The sequence below is a fragment of the Varroa destructor genome, unplaced genomic scaffold, assembly GCF_002443255.2.
Source record: "Varroa destructor unplaced genomic scaffold, Vdes_3.0 BEIS01000001.1, whole genome shotgun sequence".
Taxonomy (NCBI): Eukaryota; Metazoa; Arthropoda; class Arachnida; order Mesostigmata; family Varroidae; genus Varroa; species Varroa destructor.
The window spans coordinates 57492079-57518174 of record NW_019211454.1 but is presented as its reverse complement, the minus strand read 5'-3'; the positions used below and the strand labels follow the sequence as shown (position 1 = coordinate 57518174).

General features: G+C 40.1%; 1 protein-coding gene across 8 annotated transcripts; it reads right to left on the bottom strand.

The window, feature by feature from the left end:
- Window positions 1–1409: 1409 nt before the first annotated feature.
- LOC147758856 (uncharacterized) lies at window positions 1410–23098 on the bottom strand. 8 transcript variants are annotated; one of them, XR_015318364.1, is made up of 7 exons: window positions 22787–23098; window positions 18599–18799; window positions 14304–14631; window positions 8909–9022; window positions 5627–5899; window positions 4120–4671; window positions 1410–1540 (listed from the first exon to the last, which is right to left on the bottom strand). XR_015318364.1 is itself a non-coding variant. In XM_086976584.1 (5 exons), the coding sequence occupies exons 3-5, from the start codon at window positions 8948–8950 to the stop codon at window positions 4597–4599; spliced, it is 390 nt and encodes a 129-aa protein (XP_086832710.1). In that variant the 5' UTR covers window positions 8951–9022; window positions 14304–14631; window positions 15669–16087; the 3' UTR covers window positions 1583–4596. The 8 variants fall into 8 exon arrangements, 3 of the variants coding, with proteins under 3 accessions (XP_086832710.1, XP_086832712.1, XP_086832711.1); XR_015318363.1 differs by lacking the exon at window positions 1410–1540 and having other exon boundaries at window positions 1583–4261; window positions 4504–4671; XR_015318365.1 differs by lacking the exon at window positions 1410–1540 and adding an exon at window positions 1633–2297.
- Window positions 23099–26096: the final 2998 nt, after the last annotated feature.

Genomic DNA, 26096 nt, shown 5'->3' with positions numbered 1-26096 from the left:
ATTATTGAAACTTATTTGGCTATTTGAGCTAGTCAACTAATTGAAAAATTATTAAAAGTCATAAAGTTATATAAAACTGTATACGTAGCCGATAACACCGACACGAATGGTGGCAAAGATGTAGCAAAAAATGATCGCAGCCCGAAAGCCGATAGCTATTCGTGTTGTTTAATATCGAAAATGCGAAACATTTTGATGCCAGCAGCGATAAACGCTAATCTTGTCAGTGTTGTTAGGTGCTTTGCCAATCGCCCCATGTTTATTAAACGCTTTCTTTATGAACAATTTTGGGTTTGTGCGTATTTCGGTTGTCTTTACCTAACATTTGATGTAAGTTAACAGCTCGTTTTAGTACGAACATTTTACGTCACACCTGTGAGAGTCGCATATAGTCCACCATTGAATAGCCTCTTAAAACATCTTTCCTTCGATTTGTGCTATCTTCCGTGACGCCATATGTTTCGTCTTGTGCTGTTGCACATGCTGTGGCCTATTTTTTCGCTGGCTTATTATCTTATCACCGATGGCCTACCAGGAGGATTTTTTTAAATTAAGTCGTCTTTCTCCCTGGGATCACATCTATGCGAATGTATCTTAGTGAATGAGATCATTGGGTTATACGAGGCGAATGACATCCAGATCGATAGACGACTATTAGATAGTGCTGAGTTATTTTTTAAACAATATTGTCAAATTTCATCGTGAATCCTAAATATCCGTTTAATTTTTGACACGTTTTTTTTTTACATGACTGTGGACTTGATGTTACGTGGTGGACCTGCACTGTCTTTGTTGTGCCAGAAAACGAGCATCTTCACCGTTTGGCTAGGAAACAGTAAACTTTTTATAGCCTATTTCTCCTCATTTTAACCTAGTATAAGTTATGGTTCTACAAATTTCAGTAGATTTGTTATCGTACTTGGACTTTGGAAATGGCCGAACATATGATCAGACACTAAGTCTTTGATGTTAGTGTTAAAGTTAACCGTTAAAAGTTAAAGTCAAGAAATTTCCGGTACCTTTTAGCCTGTTTGCATGACGCCTACTAGAATTGATTACTTTCAAGATAATCGCTATGTGATAGTCGCACGTGCTTGCACTGGAAAATGGAACGGTATTCTACGAAGATGCCCTTGTCATACCAACGTTGTGCTCTAGGCATGGTCAAAAGTACAAAGGGTGTAAGACGCTATATCTAAATTTCATGTCATTATTATACACTAAAAAACAAGCAGCATGAGGTGTTTTAATCGACAAACGTTCAGAAACAAACCAAGTTGATATTCACTAATAGTCAGCGATTTAGCGCCATTGTGAATTTAAAAAAGATTAGGTCTGCATTTACCAATACTCATTAATTGCCAATCCGCTTTCGCTGCTTGTAAACTTAAAATTAGTCTACGCATCTATAAGAGCGTATGACGGACACAAAGTTTATTTCATAGATACTTTTAGGGTGTTGGTAGGCAAAACACTCCGTGCTGGACTCTGAAGCTGAGAATTCGGTTGTCTTGGTTGGTAGAAGACATTTGACATCGAACTGAAACGAAATTTGGCATTTTCGTGAAACTTGATAGACAAATTTAATATATTTTATATTCAGTAAACGTCCCAACGACTACCATAACTATTCTAATGATGTTAAAATATACTCAGTATTACATGCTATGCATATCTGCATATATATATATATATATATATATATATAGATATGTGTAATTTTATTCAGCGCCTTTTATTACAGAATCTCCTTGACATCAAAGACGTATATCGTGTACATTGGTCGCGGATGCAGAACGAGTGATCATTGTGCATTGGCAATATATACAGTCACCTAAGTGCCTATTCAATCTTTTTATCTTTTCCACATCGCTGGTTTTCATTTTGGCCGGCTTATGTTCTCTGCATAATATTTCTTTACTAGAATCTAGAACGTTTCTTAGATCAGTACCTCCGTTTAGGGTATTTATACTGTAGTCCTGTCTCCCATAAGGCTATTGGATAAATAGTGTGACGCTTCAAACTACGCTCTGCTATATGATTTTCCTTAACCTAAGTCAAACTGGACCGTCCGATTGTTCGAGTAAACCTATTTCTAATTAAGTCAGTGCATAATCTTTCCGAAAAGCTTTCTTAGAATTCGAGCTCATGCTCATTTGCCTGTAGGTTTTATTGTACCAAATTCTCAATGCGCTCTGACCACGAACTAAACGCTGTGCCTCCATTTGCAGTGAGATAACCCTCCATTAAATTGTCAGGCTCAAGCCTTCCAGGCCAGAACATTCAGCATCTGCAAACTGTCACAGCAAAAATGACGTAACGGAACTGTGATGATAAATCTTTTCCAAAACGCCTCTTTCAGTTGTAAAATAACGGATGAGTATCATAATATCGTCAGTTTTGGTCGCTTGAAGTTGGACAAGCGCCAATATGACCTACGGAAAGGATTTTCAAGCATTGTGCCTTCACTAATTCAGTATATCAGATCATGGCCATTATCTTCACGGTGTAGGTAGACTTTACACGCCTGCCAGTAGAATCTAAAACAATCGCTGGCCGAAAATGTACTACCAGAGGAAAAAAAAGAGACGAATCACTGCTCCGCTAAACAAATGAAATAAACAAAACGAATGCAGACAACCGAGAAAAACAGGTCTGGCAGAAACTATTTAAATATCCCTTGGAGAAAGTAGCCTTATGTGGGGTGGCTCGGTGAGCATACGCGAGACACTGCTACAGCGTCGAATACGCTGGAGCATTGGAAAAATGAATTCTGCTCAACCTTAGCGCGCTTCACCGAATGAGGAACCTTAAACGTGGACGGATCGAAATGCAATTAATGAACTCCTTAACACACCTCTGGCCCTCTTTGCAAGCTTTGCTTTGAAGTAATATTGAATATAATCGGTTTTGAATCAAGGCGCAATGACACCGTGTTTAGGGCTTAGCTGTTAATGGTGATACTGAACGTTAGCCTCTAAGCATTCATTGATACGTTTCCTGTTTTTATTATAATAATACGTTCATTTATGTCGATAATGAAAATATAAGTTGAAATAATATAATTTGTGCTGATATTGGCAGCAGTAACCCGCTTCTCAAAAATTATCCCAGTACGTACCGTTCATATAGCATTTTGCTATAATACTATGTTATTGAGGAACATATAGAGTCGAGTACCAACAATATGAGGCACTAATTATTAGCCATTGGATATTGAAGATAGTATGAAAATAAAGAGCACGCGAGACGTACCTTCACACGTGCAGTGCTGCGCAAGGCCAGTAGGGTGCCGATGTGTTTATCTAGATAGGTCTTCAAGGACCTTGCTACATGTTGTGGCTTTTGTAAGGTGTCTGGATATTTGACAGCTTCGTTTGCTCCGATTTTTTCTACTGGTGACTTTCGTCATTTCTCATTCGATTATCTTGGTTTCATATGGTTCAATATCTGTTACAGTTTGCTGTTTTTTTGGCTAAAGCGTCGTAAACCGTAAATTTTCGATTTTTTCTCTGTATATTAGTCGAAATGCTGATATTTGTTACTTCGTAGTCAGTACAAAAGTTTACCTAAATATTTGTTTTTCAACACACTCACGATATTATTGGCGCTGACGTTTTTCAGTCCTCCAATTTCAATTCATATTATAAAAGACTTCTTTTTCTATTGGACCTATCCCACACATATCGTCGCCAGATACCGATTATTGAATAACGTAAAACCTACATTGCTTTTATTTGCTACTGCCACAAATCCAAGCTGGCTCAGACTGCGCCGAATGTCTTTCATTACCACACAAGTGGGTTCCATTACAATATCTTTCTAACTTTACTGACATCCTACGAGTCGCCATTATATCGACCGCAGAAAAATGGTGAATAGGAAATGTTAAAGAGCTCTTACTCAGCCAGCTAGCTAGCTAGCAATAAGAACCGAACAATCTGTATCAGAATGAGCACGGCCTCAAGGAGCGGTAAAATACCGTACAGGTTAAGTTCGCAACGATTAGGGACAACGGCTCCTAGCAAAGGAGTAAAACTTGGTATGTATAGTTCTTTTACCACACAAAAAAAGTCGCAAAGTTGATTTATCTTGAAGGTGACTATTACTATTACGTACCATAGTGTACAACAATTAAAGGTGGCGGCACGTCAACCAACAATTGTGTAGTTGTTACAGGGAATCGCCAGGAAGTGCTATTCCTATGGAAACATTAATGATTTCGCTTTCTTTTTTCTTGTGAAACACGCGCGTAAGTCACCTATTCAATGAGCAATTAACAGTTGTATGACAAGAAAAATTAGTCATTGCATTTTTTGGGAGAATTTTGGATTGCTTAATATCAAATACAACTGTAAAAGGCTTATATCGTTGCCTGAGCCTTTTTCCAAACTATTTTCAATAAAATTATTTCGTTCAGAAGCGGACTATTGTGAAATGCCTCATAGTGTCGCCGCCATCTGTAGATTTATGTATTTATGTAGGCGTCGTAGAATCGGTTACCAATAGGCCGATGTTGATGCCCAACTGCTGATACATGGCTTTCGAAGGTATTTAAAGGTGGGGGCATTTAGGAGCTTCGTACGACCAAGTGGGTTACAGTAGTCTGCAACGTCGACTAGGCTGAAGGAGGCATAAACGAAAGCTTTCTTTGAAACATTTGAATGAATCCTGAAAGAAATCATGAAAATAAACGTTTTCAATGATATTATCATTTTCAGGGTTTTTTGCCTATCGTAATCAATCATTTCACTGTTAATGTAATGTTCTTGATACAAAAAGTAGCGATCTCTCATGCTTCCCTAGATATGTGCATGACAGATTAAAACATTAGATATAGTTGTGGCCATGAATGAGTCGGCGTTAGGCATAGCCAGATCTATGGGCTGACCACCAGATGTGCTCTCATATTCTATTATATGTAACAATTTGCTCGCGGGCATTTGGTTTACAAATATATCAATTCAAGAAATAAAGTGATCTTGTTGGACGTCCTTAAGTCGTTCAAAACGACTAGAGGATTCAATCGTGTTATCCTGTTCACGCTTTTGTACGATGTAATTTCTCACTGAGACTTCCTTTTTCTTTTTCCTAGTATTCAATATATGTCCATAAATAGTACTAATACAGAATTCTTTCGCGACATGCACCATACCATGCCTATGTCAAGCATGGTAGCCAAAAAACACATACTGTATATTACATCTATTACAAAAGACTTTGCAGATGTTATTAACGTCTAACTACAGCGTTTCCCTTTAACCCTAAGCGCTCTCGTGATTCACACCACAGGCTGAATGAGTAATCATATATATATCTTGTATGTCTACACAATTAGCATACATAGCCTTTCTGGGTTCTCTTCGTACCCAGCCGTTTCGTGTTATCCTTTGTTGCTCACTTACTCCTTTCCATCATGCTAATCAGTTTTTATATTGAATTTTAGTCTGAAGCATTTAATTTCACATGTTTCTTCATCACTCTATTCTGCTCACTTTTTGCCCTCCTTACCCGTTAGTCCATCGGTCCCTTCACTTCCTCTCCGTACATCTGGTCCTTAGGAAACGCATTTAATCAAGAACAACAATAAAAAATACCGATCTTTATATAAATACACGGGACTTACTTTGCCGTCCGACAGCTGGCGAACGTTGACTCCGTAGTCGCGGCTTATCAATGCGACGTGCAAAAGTAAATTGACGATAGGAAAGCCGCTGCCTGGTACGCGACTGGCTGATATCGCTCTACTTTCTAGAGTCAATTGGGTTGACGTGCAGTTTTGGGACGGACGGAATATTGATATGGCGAGTGCCTCTGATGCCTCAAATGTAAAATATAACCTAAACGAGCTCACTGACCGGTACTTTTGGTCTCGGTCGCAGAACGACGTGTCCTGACTCTAAGAAAGGATTTCGGTTAGTGCGTTAAGGCTTTACCCAATAGCTGGTTCACATATATGCTTATATAAGACGCAGAAGCAGTGTGATCACACCTGCCCCTAAATAATTTAACCTTTTAATATAGGGTAATATTTTCATGTTGATTAGGGCTATGGGATTATCGTCTACATACAGAATGCGTCTTCTCAGTTGTAATATTTACTTAATTATAAAGGTTTCACACATCACAAAGTTTTACATTCGTTTTAGCGATCCTTAGTAATAATATATGTTTTAAGTTGAATTAAAGTTATGTTGGATAAAGAAGGGTTGCGGCGCGTAAGTGCTACCCAGCTCAGTTGGTTTTGCTAGGAATTTCCGCTTAGATACGGCGGTACATTAGCGGAGCGTTTGATGATTACGAAGGATATTCTTTTAGACATGGTAAATTCCCATTTACAGGGATTAATGCTAAAGAGCTTAACGGCAAAGTTCCTTAATTGCTTTGTGCGTCATAGGGCACGGTTTTAGTAAGAAAATTCTAAGCTGTAGTTAGACTTATAGTCGCGCAGTTTGTTCGAGAGCTACGTAAGTCCTCTATAATGGACCTGTCTTTTTCGGGTATTTCTTTTATCCTTAGCGTTCATGGTGCTACAGTGCAGTGTATTAATCGAAGAAGTTTATTCTTTTAGAAGATCTATAGCGTTCGAAAGCCCTAAGATAAAAAGGGACAACTTTAACTTTCGCCGCAAACCACACGCTATAGCCGGTATTAGTCGTTACGAACGGAACCATAGAAAGATTTGAAACTGAAAATCGGCCGCCTTTAAAACTTTTGCACGCCGATATCGGTCGCTTAATGAAATGCTGCAACGCAAAAAATACCATTACGTTTGTTTTTGGAGCCATTTCTTCTCGCAGAGCTGCTATGGTTTGTCTTTTACCTCGAGTTTCATCATATTTTGCCAGAGAAATTGATCCGAAAGCTTTTCGATATCAGGATGAGCTATGTTGGTGGCAACTACAGATGGCGCTCAGAAGAACACATGACCCTTATACGGACGCCTTAAAAGGTCGATTTGCATTACCGCAATTGACTGTCGTGCCTGCTATGCAGATATAGCTTAACTGTCAAAAAAGGTCTAGCTTAGTTGATCAGAAAAGGGATGCGGAAGGTATATATCATTCGTGTTCGCATTTTCTATGTTTTACATAGAGGGCATTATCAAGAAGGAAAGAGGTATGTGTTTATACGCATATAGACTTATTTGTTGCACATTGCAATGTTATTTTTACGGATTATGTAATCCTATAATTTCTATTCGTAAACTAGGAAGTTAAGAAGCTGCTGCGTTAAGTGAAACTGTTATTCTCTGCAAATTCGCACGCCTCGCGAGCGTATGCAACCGAAGCATGGTACGTATTGTGTCTGCCTGGCAAAAGGCGCTTGCGCAGGAGCAACAGACGGATGGGGCCCCTCTATCTAATCCGTTAGTCGGTGCAGCCATGCGTAGGGGTGCAACATACACGAGCGAATCCCGTTGAACGAGCAAGAATGAAGAGACATCGTGCGAAAGGTGATAAACGCAGTAGATAACAGCAGGCCGAGCTATAAATGAATGACTTCTCACCCGTAGCATCTCATGTCGCTAAAAAAATACAGGGGGCCAGTGGTGGGTGCAGGTGGGAGGGGTACGGCTGTCTCGGTTTTTAGAGGCCTGCAACTGTAGACAACACGGCGGAAGGCAATAGGGTGCAAAGCTTTCCGAAAAGTAAAAACGATATGAAACATCTAGTGTTAGATGCAAAATACTGGGTGACCAGGTATTGCTGCTGTACCATGTACTCTCTGAGTATACAGTAAAGTGCGGAGGCTGATCTTATGAAAAAAGCAGACATTATCCTAATGACTTTCACCCTTTTATCAGATGAGACCTAATGGCCTTGAGTACTTACACGGGAGACATACATATACTATATACTATAATTATATTATAGCCATCTTTGACGCAAAACGCGTTCTAAAGCACACAGTTACAAATATACATATCATTTATGTACTTCGACCCACGAGTCCCCTAGGAGAGTGCGAATGAATTGTTTTGATTTGATTTGTTAAGACATCTTGTATTCCTGCAATAAAAATTCAAGTTAGGATTCCAAAGATTGCTACTCGGAGGCTGCTTATCATGGGTCTAGGGTTGTAATCCATAGTAAAGCGTTTACATATGAATGAACTCGATTTGCCTTGGTATTAAATGTCGAAATTAAATTAAATTAATTTATCATTTTACCCTGTTCGTAAGCATTGTCGGTGTGGTTAGCTTGTGTAAAACACGTTTTTCCCTGCGGATGCCTTGGAAAAATTATTTTCTATAAGCCTGAATTTCTGGCGAAGCTTTATATAGCCTTTACTATCCTATCTTTAAGCTTAATTGTCTTGCACATTTATCGATTTAGACACACAGTTGTTGAGTGTCAGGTAATCGGGCTTCGCACTCTGTTCCTCTGGCAAACTTCCGTGGATCGCTAGATGCGATGCCTGCGGTTGAGGGCCATACACATTTAAACAATTTCAGTAAGCATTACGCTATGAATTTAAGGCCAGTGTTAATATCTGAATAATATTAAAGGATGATACACTTTGCTCTTAATATGCCTATTGATGGCCAAAGCCAGCTCTACCCTTTACGACAAAATGAGTGGTAAATCACTTGCTGAACGCCATCTTTAGTAGCAGTAGTTCAGGCGGTCCGTGGCCGCCTTAGATTATTATCTAATACTGATCCGACTCTCGTTTACATGCAGTTTGCAAAGCAGAAGCATTTAGCACCTCTGATGGTTACAGAAAGCTACAATGACGCCTGCACACTCGTTAACATACGTGTAGACATATGGTATGCTTTGATGTCTACGAAACCGAACTGGGTGAAACCCAAGGCCAAACATGTCCCGCTGTCTTCGCAGACAACCAGCTCGAGTAATTCTACCACTGTATGTCTATAACACTCCCTGCGACGTAGCCTTACCATTTCTACACGCGTGGTCCTTTCAGGCAGAGGGGTCGTCATCAAGCAGTCTTTGTACGTCTCCAACTGTCACCGCGTAAGGGTTGCGATATCCTAATTTGTTGCCAGATTATACTGATAGATTCCAAGACATGAGCAAAGCATTACGTCAACATAAGGCAACAAAAAACCTTATTGTATACATGTTTATAAACTCGATCAAAAAATCTGAAGGTCTTCATTTTACATTAGTGCGATATATATATGCACACACACCTACCAATAATTTTTCTTAATTTCGTATGCTTTCTTTCAAAGACTGCAGTCAGATAAAAATAGACATTTCAATGCAAAATTCTATCTAATATAACCACAATTGCAGCTTTAATTCTGGTGCCAAACCACTCGCAGATTGGTATCAAACGTTCCGTTTGCAATCCTACGAGCGTTTGCTTAACAGCAACAGTGAACAGGTCGATGTAAATGATTTAACAATCATCCAAGAACATGCTAGCATTGCTAGCCTTTTACTGCGGTAATTACTGCGCTAATTAGCTTGTATAAGCCAGGGCATTGTCTTATTGAAAATGCGTATGATTTGCCCTCAGACACTTGTAACATCAGCAGAGAAACGTACCATATTATATGGATATTCATACCATATTCAGGATATTAACTTTGACCTAAAATGTGCTTCTATACACAATATACACATCATAATTTTTGCTATTATTTTTTGCATCGAGCATTGTCAGAAAAATCGAACACGATCTGCTGCTTCACTTTTGCGACAATCGTATAGCAGACAACATCGGTCAAATCTCTTATTGTCAGAGACCGGGTAATTGGCTTACATGATGTATAGCGTGTACTTCAAACTTCCGTAAACAATCCGTAATACAATGCGATCATTCACGTCAGATTTTTTCACTACGCCTTCCTCGAAACAAATGGATCCGAAGTGTATGGCAATGATTAACTTTGGAGTTTGCAGTCTTCTTCCTCTATCATGGGTTTTCCGTTGTGCTGCTGCTTTTTCTCTAACCGTATTTGCGAGCCTAAAACATGCAAATCCCTCGCAAAGCCACTACATAATGACATGTTTTTGATCAAACTCTGGCTTTCGCTTTGATGAGTTCATTGTTTCGCTTTAAAAATAATTGGCTTCCTCCTGCTACCGAAAATAGCTAATGAACGCGCGCCGGACACAATGAACGGCCAAAATTTGCTTGAATTCAAATGCTTCACCTTCACTTTACGTGAAGATGAGGCTCAAATGATTAAAATTTGCTTAAAGTTATATGAAAACAACCGTTGTCAGAGGAAAGAAAAACTTTGTCAAACATTATTCAGTTATGCGGCCGAGATGAGGTGGTGGCGGCTATTTATTTTCGCGAAATTACCAACTGAAGACATGTCATTGGTCAATCTAGCTTCACGAGGTGAAGTTATATGGGTCAAAGACCATGTGGGTTACCACTAGTTTCGGACATACGAGCCAGCCATTCAGAAACACAGAAAAAATGTATCTCCCTCTAGAAAGGGCTGTGATTACCGTCAGAACAGGCGACACTTTGTACTACATATGAAAATGTGCTGCTTGCCTACTACAGGCTTATATGAATCTCACTGGGTCGTATAAGGCCGGTTTTTGGATGGCCATCCATGAGTTACGTTATGTTACAGAAGAAACTGTAAAATTATGCGCTCTAAAGCGAGCCTGACCAGGTACGCAAATAAAGTTTGCAAAATCTTGTTCAATATCAATGACATGTAACACGTTATTGACAATAGCAACGTGTAATGTACGAGAGGACAATGCTTTACCCTTGCTAGGCACATATGCGCATTCCTATTGAGTTCTACTGTGAAGTTACTTAGGTCTTCCAACTTCCCAAAAATTTGCATCCGGCTTCATGCATGTTTGAAATGTAGTAATCCATATAAATATTGTATCCGATTCTAACCCATATAGCCCTCAGGGCAATAATGTAAATAATGTCATGACTTTCACTAAAAGTAAGTTTTCTAAACGAAAGTTGCTTTCAGTTTGTTTTTGAAAATGTAACTTCGGAACAGGGAAACTGTGATGCAAAAGTGCTTATCATTCAACAAAAGTTCGGTTAAATGCAAAGAATGCTTGGTTGTCTCATATAAAGCAGCCTTTGGAAATCCAGTCAAAAAAAACCCAGTTACACGAACTGCACGAAATTTCTGACTCGCGCGCATTTTAAAAATTCTGCTAGAATTAAAATTTCAGCCTTCTTTGTCTAACAAAAAATAGAGTGACCCGTATAGTTCTACTTTTTCCCATATATATATATATATATATATATATATATATATATATATATATATATATGTCTGTATCGGCGGCGAAAAAATGTCCAGCTAGGGCCTATGCGAATGAGGTCAGACGGACAGAATATTTTATCGGAAAATCGACAAAGACAATATGCGAACTTCCGGCTTATGACTGAAGCCTAGGCGAAGTATGCGTTAGTTTATTACTAATCGCTAATTCAATCAGAATTTGAGTAAGGATTGCCCATGGACGTTCTAGGGCTATATGTTATAAATTTCGACCTTTTCGCCTCTTGCTAGCCGTCATGTTTATCTGAGTAGGACATGTGTGTGTCATCTTACCGATGATGAAGCGAAGCTCCTAGCGTTTAAAGTTTTTAATGTTTTGCTAGACTTTTCGTTGTTCCGCCAGGGTGTCATTCTGTTGCTGTCCCGTGTTAGTCAAAACAGTACCTGGACTGTATTAAATCAGCAAATCTCAAAGTAAACCTCATAAAAATACAAAACGCCAGTGTTTGCTACATGGTGAGCATCTTCATTCGGCATGTAACCAACCTGAAATGCAAGGGTGTATCTTCGACGCCATCTAACGGCTATATAAAAGGTTTCCAAGTTAAAATACTGCTAGTGTGGATGTTTCTGAAATGGTCACTTTTAAATTTTTAACTGAAAGTAATAGTCTCGAAATCCACTGTCTATAATGACCAGGCTATCTGCATATAGTGACATTCGTATGACTAACTGCACGTTAAAAGGATGCTTTGTTAGAGAAATGAGTAAGCACTAGCGCATTTAGTATCTCCTGATAGTCAACTGCTGGAGTGGAATGACCATTATCCTTTCAACGAACGTACTAAGATGGGTTAAATTAGGAGTACCCTTAAACTAGAATGCGCTTCACTAACGTCCGTCCGTTATTGATCGCGGGAGATTTGAATTTGGCCACGTCGGCTCATTGGTGGCGATGCGCTTTGACAGGGAAACGTTTCGGAAGAGGTGAGACAATCAGCTTCCCGTCTATTTAGTTTCGTTCGAACAATACGCTAACGTTGTTTAATTTCTGCTTCAGCAGAACATGGGTTGTTGTCTTTAGCTAATTGTTTAGTTAAGAATAGCGATGATAAGCGTTAAATATAGCTTGCAATTGGGTCCTGAATGGAGCACATACGATATAAGACGTCCTTTCACGCTCACCGTAATAACCGGTTAGACGCAGCTAATTATAGTATTTTGATCTCTATGTAACATAAACGAGAGCTCACTACGAAACGAACTGCACGAAATGAATCAGCCTGTATTTGGATCGACTCCGGCGCATTGTTCTCGATAATGAAGGAAATCAATCCGAGCGCAAGTACCTCATGGACCCCGTAAAACCTTATTAGCCGAAAATTGCGAGACACTCCTGGCTGAGATTGGAACAGGACAAAACTTTAATCAGCGAATAAACGTATAAACTATTCGAATACTGCTAAACCTAACACTATGCCAACTGTGGCAATGGGGCAAAAGGCTCGGTATGTGCGCTTGCTTCATCAGCCTCTGATTTTTTTCGTAATTTTGTGACCTGTGACGGCGGGTGATTTCACGGATCATGGAACAATTTTATATACACGAAGGAAGAAAGCGTGCTTTGCAAGCTTGTTGCTTCATCTATGCATGAATTCTGCAATTACCTAATAATAAACAGGCTGAAATAGTACAAACTTAGTGCCAGTGAGAATTTCTTGTTAATGGAAATAAAGAGGCTGACAAACTGGATGCAGTTAATAGTATCAACTTCATGCTCGTGTCAGAGAACCTTATTGATGGTAATAATAATGTAGATGGTAATGCTGACGGAGTATCCGATTGATTTTTTCAACTACGTGGTCTGGACGTGTGGCGTTTACTACGTTTACCCAATCGAGCTTGTTTTTGCGGCCCGAATTCAATGTTTGGTTAGTCAATGCCAGGATATGCTCGAATACAAAAAAGCTCGATATCGGTGAGCAACAGGTCGTAAACTCTTGCAAGGTTTATGACTGGATTCCCTATGACCTGGCAGTATTATAACTTCTATGATATGCTGGTCCACGTTGACGGTAAATGGTCACTGGCGTCGTAGGGCAACCTCAAAAGAAAGCGAGAAACAATTACTTACATGTGTCTATTTGTGATTGGAAACCGTGTGCACTACTTGCATACTTTATAAATTAAAATAGAAATAACACAAAAAGTGACACAATAGTCGTTCGAGTTTCACGAACGGAATAGAGACGCACTTATGTCAAAGTGAAATTTGTTTCTGCAAGAACACGGAAACGATGACAAAGGTATATGAGTTTTCAATGTCGCTTTCAAGGCTATGCATAGGACTATTTACGATGAGCATAACGTGGATCAGCGCAAACTAAAATATTTTTTATGCGATTGTCTGGCCATAGATACAGACCTGTCGTGTTCCAAAACATAAACGTCTCGCCCACATTGTCGTGATCGCAAGAGGGAAACAAAAAAAAGACGAGAGGGGGGAATGAAAGTTCAATCCACGCAGTGTGCTATGGTAATGCAGAGCACGCACCACACCCAGTAAAAGTAAAGTGCGATATATAAAAAACAAGAAAAAAACTACGTTTATCGTCGCTTCTTCCAGATACATTGTCGAGTTCCTCTGCTCCTGCGCTATACTCCCCTCATGTATTTCCCTAATAGGCACCATTTTAATACTTTTTCTATGTATATATAACAAGTTTGTATGAGAAGGCGAAGAGATCGTTCGGAATAAGGCCTGCTGCTTCGGATCTATGAATAAAGGTGTTTGGCTGATTCAACCGTTCTGTGTCCGAGCATGACATAACGAGCGTCGCAACCAAGAAACCTATAAGTCTCAGCGCTTATCTTCTTTTCACGATTTTCCTTCTACGGCCACTTCGATTCCTTTCCGACCCAGGACCAAGCTCAGCAATGTTCGTAGGGAAAATTCGGACATCATCTTGTTCATATTACCATAGGTAGATATTGGATGGCGCGAAATGAGTTTGTTAGTATCGAATGTTCCGCGTCTGTCTGTCTGTTGTATTCTACTATGGAGCGGTTCATGATATACACACAATAGGTATAAGTTACTCACGATATTCCGGCAACGAAGCGTATCGTCGCGCAAGTTTTCATTCGAGGGGAACCCGATCATCGGTGTTGCGTGATGTTCCAACAACACGTACGTGGTGGATATCCCAAATAAGTGCAACGGCACCTTCTGCCGCTCAATGCATTTTTTTTATTTTGGTTTCGCCGCGCTGTTTGGCTGTATGACCGAGAGTTACGTGTACCGAAGACGGTCAGATTCGTATGGTCGTGCACTGTGTGAGCAAACGAGTAGCACTTATCTCACGACCGGCGTGCATGGTAATTTCGATGTATCGGTGGCACACCGTAGTCGTCTGTGGGCAGGGACGATTCTACGCGTAAAAAAACAACGTTGGTTAGGGCTGCCTCGATGAGATAGGAAGCGCAGAGGTTTCAATGAATCTTGATCTACGTTTGTATAATTGTTACGTTTGTAGTATTCGAAAAGTATAAATTGTTGTATTTTACATACAGAATTTCTTATATGGACACTAAAGTGTCTGTTTATGACGTCTATTTGTCTGTGGGTTTGTTGCGTTGAGATATATAAAATACTATGCCATTAATGGTATATATGTATCTAGAGGTTAATATTAGGTTCAGACTTGGAAGAAATCTGTTCTCACTTCTTTTATCACACGTTGACTATTTTCTGCAGTTTTGAAGTGACTATTATGACTTTTCCCACATAGGTATACAATCGAAGGTATCCCTGCCATCATTATTTTTAAGTGGAGCTTACATCTGCAACAAATAATAACTGTACAGCCATTGTTAATCTTCTCGTAAAGAGTTTTGCATGTTGTACTTATTCAGAGCAGTCCAAGTGTTGCTGGTTACTGACGATTATATATATATATATTTGTGTGTGTGTCAAAATAACAAATATACTGCTCAAACGTATTGTCACTAATCAGCTTACACTAAAAAACATAACAAATAGAACGTTTAAATTAGATGGTACCGAACGCCGTCAAAATATAGTAGATATTACAAATTCATATATATTTGTATAAAATCAAGTTGAAAAACATATCCAATGGGAACGTTCAGTTGACGCCGTTCATAACAGATAAAACAGATTTAGCTCTTCCATATGAAGATGTGTTACGTGAGAGACGGTTTCTATTGGGTATCCGTAGACAAGGTGAGGCAAATTTGACGGTAGCGCTTGACAAGAAGCTGCAATTCTATTGAGCAAAGCAAACTGCTTAGCAGATCATGTTGTGTTCAAGTCGAGTTGTCCGAATCACTTATTTATGTATGATATTTATTTACACGAATCGTGCACAGTAAGTGAATGGATAGATAAATTTATTCGTCTTATTGTAAGGACGTGGAGGCAAATTTACCTGGGGTCGGTACGTACCAGTAGCAGCTTATGTGGAAAATATGCAACAATAACGACCACACCCCTCGTCGGTTCAGATCTATTTGCCTTGGTTTCCTTCTCCTGCCGGGCAAAATCGCAAATCACATTAAGTCAGGCGTCCAATTCAACACTCAGATTATTCCTGCAGGCCAAACTCGACCGAGAGCAAAGCTGTGGCTTTCCTGACACAATGCCATTTTTCCGGTAGCAGTTTCGCTTGCTAGAAATGCAGCCCTCAAAGCTGTAGCGCTCTGCGATATTTCTCAATGAAACACTGAAATCCGTCGAGAAACAGACAATGACTTTCTACGGAAACATACTAAGAAAGAGTGCGTTTGAAAAGTCTGATAGACTTCGTATCCTTTAGCGATAGCAGAATTTTGTCACCACAGACCAAATCGGTGACAGATAAGTGGTACACACCAACTAAGTGAAAGGAGAAAAGCGACAAGCTTATTATATTGGGCCCCTTTCGAGCGTGCATCATCAACGGTTGATTACATTGAACATATGTATCTCGAAGGCTTAATCCTTGACGGCTTGAATTTAAAGCCGACGAGCGGTAGGTTGAGGCGTTCGAAAAGGGAAGTTAGCTTTTGGCAGGCCTCGACTTCTCGTTTGACGCAGCTTGTTAAACTCTCCTATGAACATAAATCCCGGTATCTTTAACAAAGCGGACCTAAGGTAGTTTTGGAGCTAGATCGTTAGCTAGGTATCTCGCAGAGCCCTGACATTGAAATTCATGTAGATGTGCCGCTCCACCCGTAGCTGGAAGTTGAACCTATTCAAACCGGTCCCTGGCGTACAGTTAGCAATAATTCCGCTAATAGAAAGTGTGTATTAGCGGAGTTATTAAACAGACGTTTAAGGCGGTGAAGTTTATAAGCTCGAAAAACGCACAAGGCTGAAAGTTCACTCAGTAACTCTGTGACAATATCTAGCAGAATTATCCATATTTTGCATATTGTATCAGCATAGACATACATTGCGTGATCGAGAAAATGTCGACGATTTTTAAGCCAAAACTAAAACAAATATTTTTTATTTTAAAGTCTTATCACTGGGCTGATTGTGCGCTATTTTGGTCGATGACCTTCTGCCCTTTGTCGCATAGCACCATAATTCTCTGCTGAATCCATGTAGTTCATGGGCAAAAAATTGTGACAAGTAATTTTTGCATCCTCTATTGTAACTAAATAAACATTTTAAATGAACCATTAAGGGAGCTCTTCAGAGACTAAAACTGATAACTGTCTAATTGTGCAAGCTCCGGGACGTACGGTCGATGCGTTAGAACTTCTCTATTTAAGTTCTCGCTGGGTAGTCAAGACCTGGCCTCGTTACGGTGAAATGGACAGTCTTTTCTGTTTACTAATTTCGATCAATTTTTCTAATGGCCTGTTGTGATCTTATGAGTCGCTGGCAGTAGATGTCCGAATCAATCATTCTGTAAAGCAGCAGAAAGTCCTAACGCACGGTCCCTTTCCAGTCTCACCAAACACATAGCATCACCTTTTTTGGCGCTGGTCTAGGCCTTGCTACAGATTTTAGGGTATATTTTTTACCCTTTTTCTTGAGTATTATTGTTGTATGTGACCCATTTTCTCTCAGCTATGATCAATCGCTTCGCATGTGGTTTCATTTTGTTGACTTCCTATAGGATTTTGTCAATGGAAATACGACTGCGTCAAATCCACAAATAGAGCTTTTCTCTGTGGCCAGCTTCCTGCTAAACTTTGGCAATAATTTCATGAATTTTTTTGTGATTACGTATCCTTTAAACCAGAACCGTTTATTTTTATCATGCATCTCAATAATAAATAGTGCAATTTATGCCTCTGGGCAGAATTTGTCGCAATAAAGTTGCAAACTTCGACGGGAATTTCACAGCGTTCTATTTATCGTTTGAAAAAGCATTTAGACCTATATATCACTGTTAAATATTAGCTTCCGAATATCACATCAACTTGACGCGACCAATAGCACGTAAGATACCTGAGCCTGAAGCCATCTATATGGGAAAAAGTGTATATATATACATATAAATTTATCACCTTAATTTAAACATATTTATTGTGGGATGCAAACAATAACCGCTCAAAACAATCTTGGAAATTTTGCCACAACGTTATAGAGAAGTGGCTTATTATAAAAAAAATATATATATTTGAACACATATTGAAAAACTAAGCATACGTTTAAATCAAGTGAGCACTCTTGTTTTATATACAGAATCTAAGTACTCAATATATAATACTCAATATCAGTGTTCGAACTGCACGAACTCTAGGCATTATTTACTACATCTTTCACACTGACTGCTGAGGGTTATATCAGTTGAAAAGGCTTATTTTTATTGCTGATTTTTAGGCTAATTGGAGTGATCCCTATTCAAGGATGATCCAGTTCCTTCATGCGGGCACATTAGGTTCTAACGATACATTTTAACACCCCGGCAGTGCTCGTATGGCCTTTGATGTGAAGTTGAACTACGCTTTAATTAAACAGGAAACGAAATTCGTATTCAGTGTTACGTAGCCGTTTACCTGAATAACCGGTAAGCAAGATCATGCCTACGCACATGCGGTAAAGTCAACTATATACGGTTACTTTACACGAACGTGTTGTTTTAGCATGCAATAGGACAGAACTGATCCAGAGCTTCCCTGCGACGGCGGCTCCATAATCACTAAATTTGTTAAGCATTATTTTGGTAAAATCACTATTTTGTAAAGCGATATAACAAGCTGAAGCACTTCTCAAAACCACACGCTTGTTACAACAACTGCATTATTGAGAATAAATTACATAAAATTGTACGGCGAACGGGAATTAAGTAAGTCAAATGATACCCACTTTTGTGTAACTCCCCTATCGATATACATTTCCCCCATATTCTGAAGTTCGTAATTGTTTCATATACTTACTAGTCTACTATTAACGCTGCAGAAGTCCAAGACTGAGGCAGTCCTCAAGCTGACTTTAATAAAACTTGCAATGTGACGCCTGCTGCCATACACAACTGGTTATCTTGAAATATCTTGCGGTTGGCTCTTGGCCTGGGCACGTACCTAAAGCTTGCCCTTCATTGAATAAACACCTTCATCGACACACGCGTGGCCGTGCACCTTTTAAAGGAGCATGAAATGAATCACAAGTTAAAATCCTCTGTGTGTGACTTTTGCCTAGACAAAGACTACCTTTTAAGCATGGGCTAAGTTCCAGCAGCGAATACGAGTTGGCATAGATATATACACGCGATTTATTGCACTGTGTCACTTAAAGCGCGTCTTAAATCGGAAGGAATTAACAATTGACTCCTCGACCTTTCTGGCTCACATTTTACTAACGAATATAAACACGTACGCACGTATCATTCTACAGCTAATAACAGGTTACAGCCTTACTAGAGAAAAATACTAATATAAATCATGGCCAATTTGGTGGCAGCGCTGAGATGGCTGGCGATGTAGCCGAAATAGCGAAAGAATTTCTCAAAGAGTTAACTGACTGGGATTTACCACCGTTAGTATTCGACAAGAAAAAGTCCAAGCGATGGGTTAAGTAGCGCGAGCTTCTAGTGAAAGAACGGGGGTGGTCACTGGATTAGGTCGTGAAGTGGGCCGTCAAACATTAACAAAAAGTGGCCCGGGTTTGGTCCGATTTCAAAATCGGTGCAAATAGGACGTGGGAGGGTTAAGGTGAGGCTTAAGGATGCTTTTCCTTTTAGACAAGCTTGTCCACGCTCAAACTTTCTTCTTGAGATGTGCAGCGAATTCATGAATGCTCGGTGATTCCTGTTAGAGGAGCTAGGTGTAGAGGTATATAGTATGAAGCTCCAGTTTGCAGCATCGCAAAACGCCGCGAACAGCACCTTTCGCTAGTTTTCTGACCGCAGCGAGGCAGACTTTCTATGTGAGTTAATTCGGACATTTCGTGAGTATGAGCCGAACGAGTCTGCCGGTTTCAGGTAGTAGCAACCTAATGCGCGGAGACTGTTCCATTTTGTTAGCACAACGACGGGTGTGGCTCGGTCCCTAAGCAAAACCACTAGATTGATTACCTCGAACCGTTAGAACGATGCAGCGTACCGACTGACGAGCTATAAGGTGGGCAGCAGTATCGCTATTGTGCGAGAACAAAACAGGACAGTTCGGGAAAGCATCTTCTGTCGCTTTAGCCTAAAGAAACTACGACCCGTACATCCATGGGCGACCGAACCCTGGTGCTTTCTATCGTCAGGGTCATTTAGAGCACGAAAGTGTTTGCCGTTTGGTGGTACACTGCTTTTCGGACCGAGGAATCTGGGCTAGGATTCTCGTGTGCGTACATGGGTATGACGTGTCAGCTCGTGGGAGCTGACTGCAGAAGTACATCCCTTACTTCCCCATTGATAAACGATTTGCGATTACGTCGCTGAACGAAAGTAAGCATAGGCTGTAAAGGACGAAATGGACAGCCGAGATCAATGCGAGTACTACAGGGACAACAGGATGCACGTCAGGATGTCAAGAGATTTCGAGGAAGGCATGATGCTGCGGGCTCGTATGAGACACCTTCGATTACGTCGAAAACCAGATGCGGGCGAGCGGCTGTGAAGTGGTTGATCCTCTTCGCCAGCGACAAGCTGAGCCAATCTGCTTCAAGATATACGAATATAGAAGTGTTAGGGGTTGTTGTGATGCGCAGGATGTGCCATTCCCTACCTAATCCTAAATTCTCCCCCTACCCCTTTCATTTTTAGTTTTTTCTTTTGCTTACCTCTGCTGTTACCTTTGTGTGTCGTAGATGTAGCTGATCAACCACTGCACCTAGGAACTGAAATAGTACTTATGAGGCGACTACTGAACCGCGAATCTTAGTCCCCACTCAGTTGTCTCTGGTTAAAATCTCTATTGAGCAGATTCAGACCAAATTTTTCGGCTTTTCCGGCTCACCCAACGCTCGCATACTGCGACTGCATAGCAAGCTCTTAGCTGCTTTAGTCGTTAGTTGTCTGCTTCGTGCTGCCATGAATGGGGGTACTCGAGCCTCATCTTCTCATTAGCTGTTGCCTCGACGCCGGATGGCTCTTAGTCGTAGCGTGGAGGAGATCTTCGGATAGGCCGCATGAATCAGGACGTCTGGGCCCCGGTCCCAAGCAAGCTGGTTCGTTTGAAGAAAAAGAAGAAGACTAAGAAGGATCTGCGAGAGAGGTGTCGCTGAATCGGGAAGACCGAAGGGTAGAAAAAGTAAATCAAATAATCTGCGAAAAACGCTTTCGCCCACTGCTCTCTCGACGTCTCCTCAGCGGCTCCAGTTGGTATCGTCCAGACTACTGGCGAATTGTTTGAAAGCAGGAAGCATTATACTTAGTGAAGGTGCTGGGATCCGGCCGTCTGAAGCAATGTTTAACGGCAGCACAGGGCGTAAAACTCCAAACATTTATTTTCGGCTCAATCCGAAAAAGACGTTGGCTGCCGTGTCAGCAAAAAGAGCACTCTCATAGTTAGTTACTTTCAACAAAAATAAATGCATCAATAGAAGTGCTTAAATTTAGACACAGCAAAGCGTTTGTGGAGAGCTGCGTGTTCACACTAAACATAAAACCTATAGGAAAAGCTCGTTTCAACCTTTGACATCGTCGTAAGTTTACGAGCAGTGTATTGGATGTTTTTGGTACACAAATCGAAGAAAGAGATTGACAGAGTACGATATACGTTGTTCTGCTATGAACCAATTGACATAAGAAGACGGTAATTTTTTATGTGCGAAGTATCTGGTGATAAATTCAGGGTAGCCGCCTCATTAATCAGATTAGCGCTAGCATCTTGTATATATTCGCACTTCACAGGCTTATAGAATAATACCTATTTGCAACATTTATGTTCTGAGTAAGCGCGGTATCCTCCTCGCAATAAGATGATTCACGTATCGATTTATTGCCATGAATATTTTGAAAACATTTTTTCAAAATGGGTTTCAGCTTCGGTAATAATTTTCGTTTTTTCTATCGATCAAGAATAAATGAATTTTTCACTAGATTCTGTAGTCGTCACTAGATCTTTATAGCATCAGCATTTTACATAGCATCATTTTATAATTGTATCTAAAAAAACGAGAGGTTTCAGAGAGAGGTTTTCTATCCTTCAGATATGCTTGCAGTTGAATTTTTGTTTTGAATATTTTGAAAAAGTAAACATAACGGTGCCTAAACCCTTCTTGCACTCTCACGCTCGAACTGTAAAATGGGTAACTTGTAAATAGATAATCTTGGGCTAAATCTTCTGGTTTACCAATAGTTTAACAAATCTTACCAATCTCTCTTATCAACTATTTCGTTTACCAATGGTAACGACAGCATTTTGTATAGTAGTGTTTATATACACAATAGAGCTCAGAATAGCCTTTTGGAAACTTCCGAAAGGTTTTCTACACGAATCGCGGAAAGGGGCCAGAAGTTTTCAGTGTGTGACGCGTTCGGAAGCATATTTAAAGTCGAAAGTATAAAGCATCGAAGCATTAAAATTTGTTGCATTTGGTTGGCCGGTCAAATCGAACACCGAATAAGCGGCTAATATGTTATACAGTATCCTAATCTGTGGACGGACTATCTACGAATATCAGTCCCTGCACACTGGTATTTTTATATATTGCGTATACTATGACACTCTCCAGGACCTTGCCAGCCAGCCAGCCAGCCACAGGGTGCTGCCACAGGGTGCTGCCACAGGGTCACCTATTAGAGGTGCATACAATTGAAGCTTTTAGTCCATAAGATAACTGTCCTAAAGATTTCTGGTTTATCTCCTTCATCAAGCGATCTTCGAACAACAAGAAAGGAATGCAGACTGACAGCCCGAACATTTTTTATCAGAATAGACGGCATTTCACTCGCTTCTAATTGCAGATCCTCCGGGCGTTGCCGGACGCTAAGTGGACAGCTAGCGACATCGTGTACAAGAGTATTCAGCTGAAAAGGCCTCCCTGGAGTCGCAGGTCGATTCCTATCGTTTAATTGCCATATGGAATTGATTATCGAAAATCTCTTTGAAGTGTTTCATCATGATTTCGGTCTTTATTCTACCATCTGTGGTGGATGTCGGCTCAATGTATTGCGCTTAATGAGTACTTGCCTGCAATAGTCGCTGAGAACACTAATTTTTTTTTCTCTCAGTCTGTTCCTTCACAACACACTGCCTTAGCAACTTTCTTCTGGAGAAAGAAAAAGCACCCTTGTTCTTGGCCTTTGCAAGGACTTGAATCGTCTTGTTATCTCTCCAGATATATGTAGAAACATACAGAGTATCGTTTTCAGCGGCGTGACTCTCCTCATTAGGCTCCGTATATATCCTACTAGCCCATTATACACGCCGCGTAGTTAACGGGGAACGAGAGCCCGTTTGCTTAGTTTTGCATTGACTTCATTGTGGTGAAATCATCCTCCTTGTAATCTGGGACTCGGAATGAGTACTATTAAGATTGAACTATACAATCAATTGATCGGATTCTAGAGGATTAGGTTAAACCCTTACTTCTCGGATTACGTCACTGTTACACGCCACAACAACTAATGTGGCAGCGGTATAGCAAATCGGCCTTCTGTGCAAGACTATCAGATATTCTTTTTGGACGTTGCTTCAGCTGTTCCAAATCTTTGGAAAGTTTCTTAACCTATTTTTGGTCGATTGAGACTGTATTTCTATTACACTAGTGCATTGCTAAGTTCTTACAGCTCCTTCGTTTATTTCTTTATCCGATTTAGGGGCTGCGGGTTGGTCCTGTTAGCGAAAAGTAAACAAACACTAACCGCATCTTTCTACAAGGAGAAGGTAGTAGCAGACAACCAGGCCAGTTGAAAGTGGTCGTCTTAAGCTCCGCACAGGAAAGGCCTTTTTGTAGAATAATCATGTTTCGATCTAGTAAGAATCTATTTTTCTAACTGCTTTGAAGCCACCTCCATCACCTAATTCACCGGAGCTTGCATTACTCCGTGATTTCATGATTAATGCTATGCCTACTTTCTGCTTCTTTAAATACAGGCGAAACAATATCAATCACTTTGTCTTTTAAAATGAAGTAGGGGTTCATACAAGTACATTGGAGGGTTCGCGTGGCGATAGTATCCGTTATCCGAACAGAATCGAGCACGTGGTCATGATATGGACTTAGTATAGCCTATTCCGCTTACAAAGTCATACTAATTGCTAGAGTTCTGCTAGCCCACTGTCACGAAATGCGCCGCAGTAGAAAAATCCATCAGTATTTTCCTTCTACAGATTATCGTCTGCTACGTTATCGTCGTCTGTACCTAAAATGTCAATATCGAGCCTAGCATCATACCTATGAACACCTTACTCACTGAAAGTAGGTTGTATAGAGCTTCAGCTGTTACGCTCTTTATATCATTTGAGCTTTGATGATAAGCCATATGGGTGACGGTGTTTCAGTTGTCGTTCTTCTATAAACATACAAAAAACTGCTCCATATGAATGAAATCCAAGTGAGAAAATTCAATGCAACCATATAGCTTGCCTTTACTCAACGAAATGTATTGCTTGGTGTAAAGTTCACTTTTTGTTCATTTTATGAACAAATTTAGAAGCTTTTTGTCCATCTATATTACGTTCGTGAATATTCTTTGGTCTCTTCTTGAAAGGTAGGACATGCCTCATGAATGCCTACACTGCCGAAGCCAATAAATCTATTTTTCTCTAAAATTCTTGATACGGATTAATGTTCGGTGTGTATCCTTAACGCACTGACTACCTTTTCTGATGTGATTCGTAAGCAAATGAATGAATCCAAACTGTTATTGGTAAACGGAAGAGCCGCGTGTGCTGCAAATAGCTGGGCAACGCTGGGATTTGACGAACACTATTATATTTACGGCTAAAAATTTTACCCTACAAGCCTTATCCTAGAGAACAATACTCATCGTGGGAAGCTATTTGAAAAAATAGGTTTAGCTGGGTGACCAGCTGTGGAAATTTTCGGCTACCCACGATGTAACGGTTTATAAGGAGGCTTATCGACAACCAATCTCTATAATCGATTACCGTAATGAAGCTCTAATTCTTGCCCCCGTTTACTTGATGTTGTGGCAATCAAACGAATCGTAACGCAAATATTTCATGCGATACTTCATTGAAAAATACGAGCCCCAACAGACCTCAATGGTTCACAAGATAATGGGATTGTTAAAATTGTATTAGTAAGTACAAGGTGGACATGTTAAAAATTTCAATCAATAACCTATGTAAATTTTTTTTATGTATAACATATGTAAGTGTACATTGCGGTTACTGTGTAGTATTTTAGTCGAATAATGTAGGCACGGTTTTACTGTTTAGTGAGCGATCGTGACTTGACAAGCACTACAGCCAAATAGCTCTCCCTTATTTGACTATAAAACCCTTATCTAGGCTATTGGAGCTTAAGGTTAGATCGCTATGGCAAAGTACAGTTTACAGGTACGCTGTTTAACTAAATAAATAAATAAATTAATTAATTAATTGTAATGAGTACCTTATTTGAGTATGCACAGTACTCAAAATATTTCTGAAATCGACATTGTAAAGACGTGGTGCTGAAAGTAGTAATGAGTAATGATGTTTTCGGCAAAAATGCGGCACGTATCACTTTTAGATCAATCACTTGGAACCGTATCCGCCAAAGTTTCAACTCCAACAGCCTCGATTCTTTTATTACAAGCGTATCTATGCATGACCCTCGGAAGACTCCGTAGTCTCGATCTTAAACATATAACCTTGACCTTTTACAGATATCAGGAGTGATGCTACATTTGTATTCCGGATGGATCACGGCGCCGAATCCTCCCAAATCTGAACACTGACGCTCATGGGCCAAAATAAGCTACCCTGTCAGGACAGAACAATTACGCTAACATGGACTAAAGACAAATGACACATTGCTGAAAAGTAGCATTTTATCCTACGCGGTACTTCGATTGCGGGCTGTGATGTTGATTGCGATGAGTTTATTGTCTTGAAGATGCTCTGCGAAGACGCTACTGTTTTTCCACTGCCGTTATATACTACCAGCTATATAATGAACACTCTTCCTAATTACGCCTAAATAATTGTACTCGACCACCGTTACTAAATAGATTTATTTAAGTAATGGCTTACGTCGGCTGCGAATTTTTTTTCCATGCGTTAGCTTTCCATGTGTTACTGACACACTATGAGCTCATCTATAAGGGTCACTTCAACAGTGTTGTAGAAACCTGCCTGATATTCACCTTCGGCCTCATTTAAGTAGTGCTGTCGTATCTAATTTTTTTTAGGATAGTTATTTTATGTAGAGATTACATCTATTCGTAGGTCAAACCGTAACCACACATCATGACAAAGACCTTATTTCGACAGAGCTCGTTTCTTTTTCTTTTGCATACGCTGTTTTTGCCTTCTTGTGTATATGTAT

Excerpts from the sequence above, each read along its gene's own strand:
- LOC147758856 (XM_086976584.1), bottom strand. The coding sequence starts at position 8,950 with ATGACGACCCCTCTGCCTGAAAGGACCACGCGTGTAGAAATG. Across the intron at positions 5,900-8,908 it reads GGACCACGCGTGTAGAAATG|AGTCAGGACACGTCGTTCTG; the intron begins GTAAGGCTACGT and ends ATCCTTTCTTAG. Across the intron at positions 4,672-5,626 it reads GCCAGCTGTCGGACGGCAAA|GATTCATTCAAATGTTTCAA; the intron begins GTAAGTCCCGTG and ends GATTTCTTTCAG.